This window comes from Lipotes vexillifer, unplaced genomic scaffold, assembly GCF_000442215.2.
Source record: "Lipotes vexillifer unplaced genomic scaffold, Lipotes_vexillifer_v1.1 scaffold1927, whole genome shotgun sequence".
In the NCBI taxonomy this organism is placed as follows: domain Eukaryota; kingdom Metazoa; phylum Chordata; class Mammalia; order Artiodactyla; family Lipotidae; genus Lipotes; species Lipotes vexillifer.
The window spans coordinates 46,828-56,794 of NW_006769379.1; the positions used below are offsets into that span (position 1 = coordinate 46,828).

Below are 9,967 nucleotides of genomic sequence, written 5' to 3' on the forward strand. Positions count from 1 at the left end.
CTCTTTAGGGGAGAAACCAGTTATAGCACATCTTTTTTTTTTTTTTTTTTGCGGTACGCGGGCCTCTCACTGTTGTGGCCTCTCCTGTTGCGGAGCACAGGCTCCGGACCCAGCCGCTCCGCGGCATGTGGGATCTTCCCGGACCGGGTCACGAACCCGTGTCCTCTGCATCGGCAGGCGGACTCTCAACCACTGCGCCATCAGGGAAGCCCTATAGCACATCTTTGAAAAAAGAAAGACCATACCTAGATTCAGACAGATATAAGGTACCTCTCAAGTCTCCCCAGCTTTTTGACTGGGTTGGAGGGAGAAACTCATTTGTGTGTGTGTGTGGCATCTTGGGTAGACGGTGAATTTGTTGGTGCAAGTATTTGTTCCTCTTATGAAGTGGGGCTTATTCATGGTCCTTCCCATCATCACCTGAACTTGGCTGAGAAAAAGCCCTCAGGATCATGACTAAGCATCCAGAGAAAGGCAGGGGGCGGCGGGGGAGGGCGCCCAGGGCGAAAGTGTACAGCGTGGAAAGCAGAAGCATGTATTTGTGTGGCAAACAAAAAAGGTTTATTTTGAGAGCTGAAAGGTGTTTGAAAGGGAAATTTGGGATCCAAATTCTTGGCATCCAAGAACATGACCCAGCCAGATCAGGTCCTTCCCCATTAAGTATCTCAGGCTTCACAACTTCTTGGTTTGTTTATTTCCCTCTACACATCCTTCACGGAGAAGACTAGATACAGAAACCGGAGTAAGGAAAACTCATTTGGTAAGGAGTGAATTACAAATCCTGATTCCATATCCTGAGAACAAGGAAGGAGAACAGAATGAGGTGAAGAGAGAGGCCTGAGAGAGATCGGAGCATACCCAAATGCAAATCGGACACTGATGGAGAGGCAAGTATACACGTAGACATCTGTTATTACATGCATGCATCTAACGTGGATATGGGTTCTAGCAGATTGAGGACAGACAGATGCACACATGCACATACACACAGGGATTAGGATTATGCTGAGGAATAAACCTCGGAGAGATGACTCCAGGGAAGTGGCTTTAGAATTATCTTGATATGTTCCCTAGACTAAGTAAGGTCCCTCAGGATGCTTCTCTCTACCTTCCCTACCACCACACTGATCTCTAGGCAAAGCCAACAGGGAGACAGAAGGCAGGTAGTAAGGCTGGACAGGCTGAGCCGGGAGGAGGAGTCATGCTCTGGCCTCATCTTCAGCCTTCTCTGTTTTTCTCTCTCTGGCTTCTACTCCGATTTCATTTGCTTTCTGCAACAGCTTCTCTTCTTTACTAGCTAAGCCATCTCTTCTAGTTTAGATTTAGCTGCTCTCCTCATATTCTGGTCCCCCTGCTCTTCCCCCTTGAGATGGCAGTAACCCCACACTTCAAGAGAACATCTGTGTGCCCCGAGGATGTTTGCACATCATTCATTTTCTCCCCAGGCCAGCCAGAGAAGCAGACACTGACGGGAAAGTCTGGTGTGAAATCTCTCTCTCTCTCTCTCTCTCTCTCTCTCTCTCTCCATTCTCCTGCCTCTCTTCTACATCCCCAGACAAAACAAGAAACCACCAGCTTCATAAAAACAGCGTACACTTTAATTCAGGTTGACAGGTGGGAAGAGAGCTAGGATTTGCATCCAAGGATGTCCAGATGAGAAGACTGTGTTGCTGAGAGGGGCAGGGAGGGCAGAGAAGTTTGAATGGCCTGGTAGCAGACCTGGGCGAGGAGCAGGGGTGTAGCCACACAGTGCAATATTGCCAGGGCTTCTGCGAGGTCCAGAAGCATGTCCAGGGCCTGCTGGGCCAGACATGTTGACACCACCATGGCCCTGGACCTCACCAGGGAGTCCAATCCCAGAACCATGCCCTGAGGCCACCAGAAAATGAACCAGACACATAGGATATCAACCCAGGGACAAGGCCCCCTGCCCAATGCCTTCTTCAGCCCCTTGGCTCCCAACAGACCCAGTGGCAACAAGATGAAGATGGCAAAACAGGCTGCAGCATGTATGTACCGCAAAATTTCCCATTCCCCGCTGAAGGTCACTGTGCAGAGTCCATGGGAAGTGTCACTGCCCAGCGTGATTGGCAGTGACAATAGGGCAGCCACTCCCCAAAGTCCCACACTGATCCCCAGCCTGAGGCCTGGGACGTGACCTATACCCAGTTTGGGGCCCAGGCAGGCATGGCACCCTATCAGCAGAGCTTGGGCAAAGGCTGAGCCATACGAGACCAAGTGAGCTAGGTGGCACAGGGAGGTGATGAGGGCCCCACTTAGCCCCCGTGCCAGGACGGGCACCATAATGCTGAAGAGAGCACTGCCCACAGCCAACTGCACCAGGATAGACCAGTTCTGGTAGACCTGACGGGGGAACAGAGGTCTGAGAAACGCGTAGAGGACAGCTCCACTAATCAGGATGCCCAGGACACTGGCGAGGATGAAGAAGGGCAGTGAGGAGTCGTTGAGCAGGATACAGGAGTGGCAGGGCGCAGCTGCTTCCACATCGGTGAAGTTATAGTCTGCATCGTACGTCTCAAGAAATTCACTCCAAATCTTGTCTTCAATGGCCAGTTTAGTAGAGTTGTCATCAGCCACCTGGAGGACATTCTCAGAAGGGGCAATCAGAGCACCTAGTTACCTCACTGAAGGGTATCCTGGGAACCGAGGGCAAGAGGTGGGGAGAGAAAGACAGTGGGGAAGTGGGGACTGGAAGAGCTGGATGGAGTGGGGATGGTGGGAGAGGACAAGGCAGGGCGACTCAGGAGGAGCGAAGAGTCATAGAAAAGCAAGGGAAGGGCCTCTCCCCTGGTGGTCCAGTGCAGGGGGTGCGGGTTCGATCCCTGGTCGGGGAGCTAAAATCCCACATGCCTCGCAGCCAAAAAAACCAAAACATAAAACAGAAGCAATATTGTAACAAATTCAATAAAGACTTTAAAAAATGGTCCGTGTCAAAAAAAATCTTTAAAAAAAAAAAAGAAAAGAAAAGAAAAGCAAGGGAAGGGGAGTCGACAGGACTGGGAGAGCGGGGAGGGGGGAGGTCTGGATGGAACTGACAAAGATGAATGAGGAGGACCTAGGACACTGAGGTAAAAAGGGGAGAAGGAAAACGAGGGAAGGGACAAGAGATGAGAGAAGAAGAGAGGTATACAGACCCGAGGGGCAGACAGAAGGAGTGGTGGGGGGGCAGAGAGGGAGGGGCTGTGGGCTCAGACCCACACTCACCGGGTGCAGACAGTTCCCCATGACACTGCTGGGCTCAGGGCAGGCAGAGAGATGGGCTGGGATAGTTCTGTCAGTGGCTGTGGTTCCCAGATAAGTGCCAGGGACTAATGAAGGCCATTGGCTCTGGGCAGGGCTATGGGGCGGGCAGTGCAGGATGGGGATGCATTCAGGAAGTCTTTACCCCACGCCCACTGCCTTCCTGAACCTCAGGACCACTTGAGGCCCTGGCCCAGGGCTTCCTGTTTTGAGGGTGGATTCCGCTGGTGGGGACCTGCGCTCAGGAAAGGAAAAAGGTGGGGACCAGAAGGTGGGTATTTTCCCGAAGATGGAAAGGGAGACTTTCTGAAGGTGGAGAAGCCAGGGGGTTCCCAGCATAAAGGGATTCTTCAAGCACGAGGAAGGAAGAGGGGGCCAGAGGTGAAGTGTGAGACAGAGATAAGAGATGTGCTGGGAAGTTGGAGGGAAAGGGCAGCTGATGGCTCTCACTGCTTCTCTGTCCCCTTGAACTTGATCCAAGGAAAGATAGTTCAAAAGGGACGTGTTTGTGGGAGGGGGTGTTAGTGGTGCTTGTGGCTGGATCCATGTGATGCTGACAGCCTGAGCCACATGTGTGCGAGCAGGGGCTCTTTGTGTATCAGTCTGGGTGTAGGAATGTACTTACTTATCTGTTCTTGTCTGTGTGTGTGGCTGTGTATCGTGTATCCTGTGTATCATAACTTAGTGCTAGGTTTTAGGCAGGTGTCTTGGTGTGTGCACTGCTATCTCCAGGTCTGGGTGTTTCAGTGTGAGAGGAGGGAGGGCTCGGGGGCAGCTGTCAAGGTTGCATAATGAATCTACTTCAGGGAGCGATTGGGCACTTGCCCAGCCACCTATGGGCACAGCGAATGCATCTTCCATACCAAGCAGAACACATGACGTGACAAGTTAAAGCAGGCTCTGGGGGACAATGGGACAGCATATTTTAAAGTGGGACTCTTGCATATGGGGTAATCTCTATTCATATTTCTGTTGGGGGACATAAAAGCTCTGGAAATGCTACACTGGCCTGGCATCTTAGCAAGCTGTAACGTTTCTTGTGGTGGGGGAGAGCTATTTCTCTCCAGTTGGCACAGGGAGAAAAGGCATGTACCCTGCAGGAGGATGCCCCTAAACCGACACCTCTGCTCCTTGGTACCCCCTCTCCCCACCATCCCACTGCTTTCACGTCATCTCTGCTCTTTGGCTCCCTGCACCCCTACCATGCATTTTATTTCCTCACTTGGGGACACTTAGCCTGGACATTGGGAGGGGTGAGTCATGGAGTGTCCGAGCTGGAACGATGAGATAAACAGGGCTGGTTAGGCGACACTGTTTCATTTGTCCAAGAAAGCGCGGGATGTGGTAGTCAGTTCTGACGAGTGGTCTTTCCCACTCACACAGTGCAGCCTGGAGGTGGAAGCAAAGATGCAGAGGGATGGCCATCTTGCTAAGACGGCCCCCTTTCTCCCGGGACTCTAGCTTCATTTTCCAGTTCAACATGAGGTGGGCTAGAAAGGGAGTTTGGGGGGTCTGCTGAAGTGGTCCCGGAATGGTGTTGGGGGGGTCTTCTTCTCCAGCACTGCCTGGCACAGGACATGGGGAGCAGTCAGGTGCTGTGGAATGAAAGGACCTGGCCAAAGGGGATGAACACACTTCTCTCCCTTGGAGAGTTATATCCATGCCATACAAGATGCCCTGAGGCGAGCGAGCAGCATGGCAAGGCACACACCACCCCTGGAGGCGCCACGTGCGGGGAGGGGGGGGGGCAGCAGAACAGCCCTTACACACAAGCATCCCAACAGGAGCAAGGGCGGCAAGAAGGAGGCAGCCGAAGGACACGGATAATCCAGATATATTGAGGGTGGCCCCTCTGAGATTAGCACAGGAGAGTTAGAAAGATTATAAAGATACATGATGCCCTCCCTGCTCCCTGCCCCGCCCCCCCCACCAACAGACACACACACAGCACAACGGCCCCTCCCCTCCCCCCCCGTACAAATATGGCTTCTGTGTAATATGGACAGAGTGGTTCAGCTCGAAGAGGAAAAGTCATTTTCCCAAAAGCGGGTGCTGGGAGGCAGGGAGCCCACAGGCCTGGGGCCCTAGGCTGCCTTGCTGCTGTAAGAGGAGGGGACCCCGGGCTCTAACCAGCGGCTGGAAGATTCACAACGGTATTACCTGAACGGAAAGGGGTGGCAGACCTGCTGGCTGCAGCTGCTCCCACTTTGCACGCCCCTGGGTTGTCAGGGCAGGAGGACATGCTGGAGGAGGGGCAGAGCAGTGCCCAGGGGCACCCTGGGTCTGAGGCAGGGCGGCCGGCTGGCGGGGAGGGCGAGCAGTCTCGTCTCCATGGCAACCGGCTCGGCCACAAGGAAGACAGAAAATCAAAAGCAGGGGTGGAGATGGGAAGGAGACAGGCAGCATCACTCCCAGCCCTCAATGCGCCGGGTACAGACTATGGGAACAAGAAGTGACAGTGGTCATTCCAGGGTCAGCGCCAGGGAGAGGCCTGGGGGATGCATAGCAAAGGCTGTGGCACTGACTCCGTGGCTGTGAGAGGGGAAATGGAGGTGGGGGTTGAATGCCCTGTGTTTTAGGGAGAGATGAGGTGGACGACTGAGCAAAAACACACCCTGGGACTGTTTTCTCCATGACAGATGGGCGCTGGGGACGGCATGGAAAATACCAGAATGGAGCAACATCCCAGGTGAGGTACACAGCCTGCCTAGGGACCGGCAGCTCCCAAAGCCCTCCTTTACAGGAGCCCTCCTCCCACAGCCCGCCCACATGCCCAGGAGCCCCTCTGCCTCTCACTCACACACATATGTGCACAGACACACACACAGACACGCACTCACATTATTCCCTTCGTTTGGGCAGGAAACAGCTCAGTGCAGTGAAGCTCCTTTTAGTATTTTTGTTGTTATGTCTGCCTGGCTGCTGAGGGAGGGAGGGAGGACTAGGGACAGCTTCGGGAACAGGAAGGGCCACAGGGCAGCACAAGACGGGGAGGAGTTGCTGAGCAATGCCATAAGATGAGTGGTTGCCGTGCAACAGGCCAGGGGCTCGGGTGAGAGTGAAGGGCCCCTCGGCGGGGAAGCGGATGCAGTTTAGGGCCCAGAGCAGTGCCTCTCCCACAGCTGCTGGAGCAAGGAGGGGCAGCCTTGCTCTGCTATCCGCGCCCCCCACCACCAAGGGCGGTTCCTGGGAAAAGGGCCTGGCTTCGTTCATCGTGGGGGGCCATATCCACCATCCTTCCTCTCCAAATCTGCCCCTACTGCAAGGACCTGTGCCCTCCCCTATGGGGAAGCCCTGGGTCCCCCCGCACGTGTGGCTGCATGCCACCTGCAGGTCACATCCCCTCGGGGACCCCCATTCACTCCTTTCCTGTTGGGGTGGAGAAGGGGTGTCAGATGGTACCTGCTCCTGTGTCCAGAGCTCAAGGTGTGCGACTAACAGAGGAAAAGCCACCTCCAGCTCCTGGTCACAACCTCCCCGTCCCTGGAGAAGTCCGGGAAAAGCCCCTGCTGCAGAAGATGGAGGGCTGGTGAGAGCCCCCCACCAAACTGACCCCGCTTCTTTCCTGCCCTTACCCTTTCCTCATTCTCCTCCTAACACTCTGGGTTGTTTTTTATTTTGTTTTTGTTCTTTTTGTTGTTTGCTTTCCTCACCCCAGGACCCCTGCCCCTCCAGCCTGGAGACGGATTTGATTTGGGATTGTTACAAAAATAATAATAACCCAAACGCAGAGAAGCCACGGAAAGGGCTGAGGGCAACCCTCCCTCCCCCCGCCCTCCTCCCTCCCCATTCCAAACCGAGTACAAAACCGCACCCAAAGCAGACATTCTGTACAGGGGAGTGGGGGGCGGGCTGGGGAGCAAGCGGGAGGGGCGGTCCTGGGGTCGCTCTGTACAAGTCCAGGTTGGTGATGACCCCAGCAGTCCTCACGGGGTCCCTGGGGGGCTGCCCCTAGATGAAATATTCCTTCTTGTCGTCCCCGCCCGACTGCCCGCCTTCTGCGTTGATGATGGCTGTGTCCGCATCTGGGGCGTCGTCAGAGCCTTTCGCCTCGTGTGTCAGGTAGGTTCCTGGGGAGAGAGAGAGGCTCCTTCTTTTAGGAGCAGTTTCCAAACCTCTGAAGCCCCTCTGTCCACTTTCCCACCACCCACCCACACCTTGCTTCTGTAATTTTTCTCCTGCCTAGAGCTTTCTTCCTCCCCACATGCCCTAATTTGCATCTTGCTGCCAACATCCATCACCTGACCACACTTCCAAGAATTAATGAATCCTGCCTTTAATTAGAGTCTGATCTATAATACAGGCCAAAATAAAAAATGGTGTGTGTGTATATGTGTGTGTGTGTGTGTATATATATGCGTGTGTGCATGTAAGGTGGTGATAGGGAAACTGCTAGGTCAGCTCCATGGCAACGAACCTGAGATCTGGCTAGCATTTGCCCAGTCCACGTAAGTCCAGCTGCTGGCTAGAAGGAATAACAGAGGGGGAGGTCTGCGAGGAAGGCATGTGAGAAGAGGGGAGGGAGAGATGGCAGGGATACAGGAGAGGAGAGAAAAGTAAAGGGGTGGTGCGAGGACAAGGCACAGGGAGACCAAAAGACAAAAAACATGAGGCTGAACAGAAAGGAGGAAAGTGCAGGAAGGAATGGGAAGAAGAGGCAGAGTTTCAGCAGTTCTCTGTCTTATGGCAGGAGACCCTGGAGGCAGAGCAGCATGGGAGCAGCAGCTGACTTAGTGGGAAGGTTTGATTTTACTTGGATGGCCACCAAGGGATCAGGCTCTACTGTGGGGTTGGCTCTACTGTGAGGTGCTCAGTTATCACAGGGTTGGCTGTGTTCTTTCTTCCTCAAACTCTCCGAGGGGCCGACTGAGTCTCCAAAGGCCCTTCCTGCAGCCTGCCCTTCACTGATCTCCCTACCCACTCCCAATCCCTCCTGATGCTTCCATCATGCCTCTGACCTTTGTGCCGGATCAAGTAGTGGCCAAGGAAGATAAGCAGGACGAGCAGCAGGAAGACGATGAAAGCTACGATCCCACCAATGATGGCGTGGTAGGTGCTGGAGGATGAGGGCACCGGACTGGGATCTGGAGGGAGGTGGGATGCACACAGTCAGATGTGGGAAGAACCTTTAACTTACAGCATTTCTGACCTGGCCATGGATCCTCTTACACAGCAGACAACATGGACTAACATCAGGAGAATGGAGTGGCATCTTCCAGCAAAAAGGGATATGTCTTATTTTGTACCTAGTTTCTTACAGACTATCTGGAACATAGTAATTGTTTTAAAAGAATGTAATCATGAATAAATAGATAACATCTGCTCACAACCTTTTAAGTTGCGTTTGTGAACCTGAAGCTTGACCTTGGTCAAAGATCATCCTTTAATGTTTAAATCATCGCTTGTTCTGTGTGTGTGTGTGTGTGTGTGTGTGTGTGTGTGTGTGTCTGTGGTGTGTGTGTGTGTCTGTGGTGTGTGTGTGTGTCTCTCGCTCTTTCTTTCAATTTCTGGGTTATCAGAGTATTTCTTCCCTATCCCCCATGCCCTCTTACCCTCCCATCTGGTTTATATTCTGAGCTGGCCTTTCTAGGGGGGGCTTCTCACCATATTCACCCATTGTCCTGATATCAGATAGGGAAGGAGAGGTGAAAAACTGATGGAGCCAGGAATAGGCACTTTGAGAGCACCTTACAAAAGACGACGGGCTGTGACTCCCTGTATAAAGAACAGTGTTCCTTCTTGGCAGGGGAGCTTAGATTTCCAGCAAGATGCAATCCTCCAGCAGGTCTCGTCAGAGAGGTCTGGGACTCCATCTTCACTTCCCCACCAACCAAAGGTTTGTGGGAAGGACAAAGACTGAACTGCCTCCTCCCATGATGGCAAGGTCTTGGCCACTGGATATAGAGAATCTGTCCTCCATAGCAGCATCTATAGAGGATAGATTCCCAAGCGCAGGCTTGGCCAGGCATGCGAAGGAGAGCCGCAGCCTTAGTCAGAGTTCCGCAGATCTCAGAAGACAGTGCACAGGACAGGACACAGTTCTGATGTGTTCCAAATTACATGAGCTGTAGTTGCGGCTCTCCCACCCATGGGAGAGCTACTATTGTTTTATAGATTCAGCTTGAGCCTTGATGCCTCATTGACTCCTCATACATTTTGTCTCTCCTACCTTATGTCTCCTCAGGCTTGACTGGACCAGCTTTTTAGTTCCTTGCCTGTCTCCGCCTTATTTGGAAAAAAAACTTGTGCTCTGGTTTTTATGCTCTGCTTGGGAGGGAGGGAGAAGAGGGTCCGCGGGGCTCTATGATAGGAGGGGTGGGTGTGATGTAATCTGGAGGGAGCACAGTGAGGTTATCCACTGTTCTTCCTCTTCTCTCCCCTCTCCCCCTGCCCCCGGGAGAATGTGAGACACAATCCACATTAAAAATCAGTCCTGGATAATTATCCCAGAGGCTATGGGAATGTAAATTCCCTAGAAGAGCATAGGTCTGCACGACCAAAATGAACTCTGGGGTCATCAATTACATGTCACTGTCTCTAGGCAGAGCTCCGTTTAATTTCACTCCAGGTAGTTGGGAGTCAACTCGGTTTAGGATGATTTCTGGAAGGAGATGCAGTAACTCATTCTACCACCAGGCGTCAGCACTGGCAGCAGATGCAGTCAAACAGGACCGCACTTTCTAGCACAGGGTTGGGGGAGGCGGGG

At 53.1% G+C, this 9,967-nt stretch overlaps 2 protein-coding genes across 2 annotated transcripts in view; both read right to left on the bottom strand.

Moving 5' to 3' along the window:
* Nucleotides 1-1,579: 1,579 nt before the first annotated feature.
* Nucleotides 1,580-3,286, bottom strand: ACKR1 (atypical chemokine receptor 1 (Duffy blood group)). Its single transcript, XM_007445582.1, has 2 exons — nt 3,226-3,286; nt 1,580-2,598 (listed from the first exon to the last, which is right to left on the bottom strand). Exons 1-2 carry the CDS (start codon nt 3,244-3,246, stop codon nt 1,627-1,629), a joined length of 993 nt encoding a protein of 330 aa, XP_007445644.1. The 5' UTR covers nt 3,247-3,286; the 3' UTR covers nt 1,580-1,626.
* A 3,926-nt stretch (nt 3,287-7,212) lies between these two features.
* The window catches only part of CADM3 (cell adhesion molecule 3), an 11,470-nt gene continuing 8,715 nt past the window's right edge, over nt 7,213-9,967 (bottom strand). The window contains exons 8-9 of the mRNA XM_007445585.1: nt 8,220-8,345; nt 7,213-7,331 (exon numbers count right to left, since the gene is read on the bottom strand). Of these exons, the coding sequence (XP_007445647.1) occupies nt 7,213-7,331; nt 8,220-8,345 (245 nt within the window). The remainder of the gene's footprint in view (nt 7,332-8,219; nt 8,346-9,967) is intronic.